This window comes from Salmo trutta, chromosome 11, assembly GCF_901001165.1.
Source record: "Salmo trutta chromosome 11, fSalTru1.1, whole genome shotgun sequence".
NCBI classification, from domain to species: domain Eukaryota; kingdom Metazoa; phylum Chordata; class Actinopteri; order Salmoniformes; family Salmonidae; genus Salmo; species Salmo trutta.
Genome location: NC_042967.1, coordinates 4,359,780 through 4,362,058, shown reverse-complemented (window position 1 = coordinate 4,362,058; position 2,279 = coordinate 4,359,780). Strand labels below are relative to the sequence as shown.

Here is a 2,279-nt window from a genome sequence, read left to right as displayed (position 1 = left end):
TGTGGTTGTGTTGTGGGTGAAGCTGTAGTTGTCGGAGCTGCTGTAGGTGTTGTCAGAGAAGATGTGGTTGTTGTGTGTGCATCTGTGGTTGATGTGGGTGAAGCTGTAGTTGTCGGAGCTGCTGTAGGTGTTGTCGGAGAAGATGTGGTTGTTGTGGGTGCTTCTGTGGTTGATGTGTGTGCAAATGTGGTTGTTGTGTGGCTGGTTGTGGTGGATGTAGAGGAGGCTGTTGTGGATGTTGTAGATGCTGTAGTTGTTGTTGGAGAAGAAGTGATTGGTGTATGTGCATCTGTGGTTGTTGTTGTCAAAGCGGTGGTTGTTTTAGAGTAAGCTGTTGTGGTTGTTGGAGCTGCTGTTGTTGTTGGAGAAGATGTGGTTGTTGTGGGTGCATCTGTGGTTGTTGTAGGTGAAGCTGTAGTTGTGGAAGCTGCTGTAGTTGTTGTCAGAGAAAATGTGGTTGGGGATTGTGCAGCTGTGGTTGTTGTGTGTGCTTCTGTGGTTGTTGTGTGTGCACCTGTGGTTGTTGTGTGTGCGTCTGGGGTTGTTGTGGAGATGGCTGATGTTGTTGGAGCTGCTGTAGGTGTTGTCGGAGAAGATGTGGTTGTTGTGGGTGCTTCTGTGGTTGTTGTGAGTGCAGCTGTGGTTGTTGTGGGTGCAGCTGTGGTTGTTGTTGGAACAGCTGTGGTTGATGTGGGGCTGGCTGTGGTTGTTGTAGAGTAATCTGTTGTGGTTGTTGGAGCTGCCGTTGGTGTTGAGGGGAAGGCTGTAGTTGTAGCCACAGTTGTAGTTGTCGTATCATCAGCTGTGGTTGTTGTGGGAAAAGTTGCTGCTGTTGTTTTGGGAGCAACTGTAGTTGTTGTAGCCACAGCTGTAGTTGTCGTAGCGGCCGCAACTGTGGTTGTTGTGGGAGAATCTGTGGTTGTTGTTGGTGTAGCTGTGGTCATTGTAATACCGTCTGTGGTTTTAGTGGGAGCAACTGTGTTTGTTGTGGGAACAGCTAGGGCTGTTATAGGGGAAGATGTGGTTGTGGGAGCTTCTGTAGTTGATGTTTGAGAAAATGTGGTTGTTGTCGGGATGGCTGTGGTTGTTGGAGCTGCTGTAGGTGTTGTCGGAGAAGATGTGGTTGTTGTGGGGGCTTCTTTGGTTGTTGTGGGTGCTTCTGTGGTTGTTGTGTGTGCATCTGTGGATGTTGTGGGAGCAGAATCTGTTATCAATGGTGCAGCTGTTGTAGTTGTATCACCAGCTGTGGTTGTCTGTGGGGCAGCTGTGGTTGTCTGTGGAGCAACTGTGGTTGTCTGTGGGGCAGCTGTGGTTGTCATGAGGACAGTTGTGGTTGATGGTGCAGGTGTGGTGGTTGTTGGGGCAGTTGTGGATGTTGTGGCAGCTGCTGTGGTTGTTGTTGGAGCATCTGTGGTTATTGTGGGCTCAGCTGTGGTTGATTGTGCTGACACAGTTGTCAAGATTGTTGTTGCCATAAGTACTGTTGATGGAATGGAAATTATCATAGTTTTTTTGTAATTGTTTCATCATGCCCAGCACATTTAAGGGGGAATTTGAAGTGTCTGTCCTATATCTGAGAGATATACAAAAGCTCAGAGAGCTTTTGCTTTTAAACAGACCTTTAATTCCTTTTTTAGGCACTAAACTACTTCCATACATACTTCAATAATTTGTTTTAACTAGTACCTGGCTGCTTTCAGGCAAATCTTGTGAGGCTTGGTGGCGTCCTAGAGCAAAACAACCAACATGTACGTGTTCGTGAGAGACTCACCTTTGCATAGAGGGGTTAATAGTTTATAGGCTAAACCATTCGGACGCTACAGACGTTGGTCTGACAAACACAGCTGTAGCTCTGCCACCTTTCACCGCAGATGTGGAAGGCCGATATCGGCGGATGTTTGGCCAATTAGATTTCCGGAAATTTACTCGAGGGTTTTAATGTGTATCTGAGCTATTGCCAGGCAGGCAGCAATACAGCCGGTATGACGAGTTTGAAGTCATTTCTGCCTGATGTATTTCTTACATTTGGCATTACATTAAAAATACTTGTGTGATGATTGGACTGTGCTATGCGGTAATGATTGGTCAAATTGGCAAGCCCTCGCATGATATGCAGAGAATTGTTGATTTTGCTAAGCATTTTCCAATCGCAGGATCACAAAATCCTGAAGGGACTGAAGAATGATGTCTTCCATTTTGAAGAGGTGGTAACCTACTCCAGAGGCATTTCAGATGGATTCGGGTCTCAGACCCAGTGAACAAAATGTTTAAGGAAGCTT

General features: G+C 46.5%; 1 protein-coding gene across 1 annotated transcript in view; it reads right to left on the bottom strand.

Annotated features, from left to right (window-relative positions):
- Positions 1–1,419, bottom strand: part of LOC115201978 (mucin-5AC-like) — a 2,588-nt gene extending 1,169 nt beyond the window's left edge. Inside the window, exon 1 of the mRNA XM_029765844.1 lies at positions 10–1,419. Coding sequence (XP_029621704.1) covers positions 10–1,319 — 1,310 coding nt within the window. The 5' untranslated portion in view covers positions 1,320–1,419. The remainder of the gene's footprint in view (positions 1–9) is intronic.
- Positions 1,420–2,279: the final 860 nt, after the last annotated feature.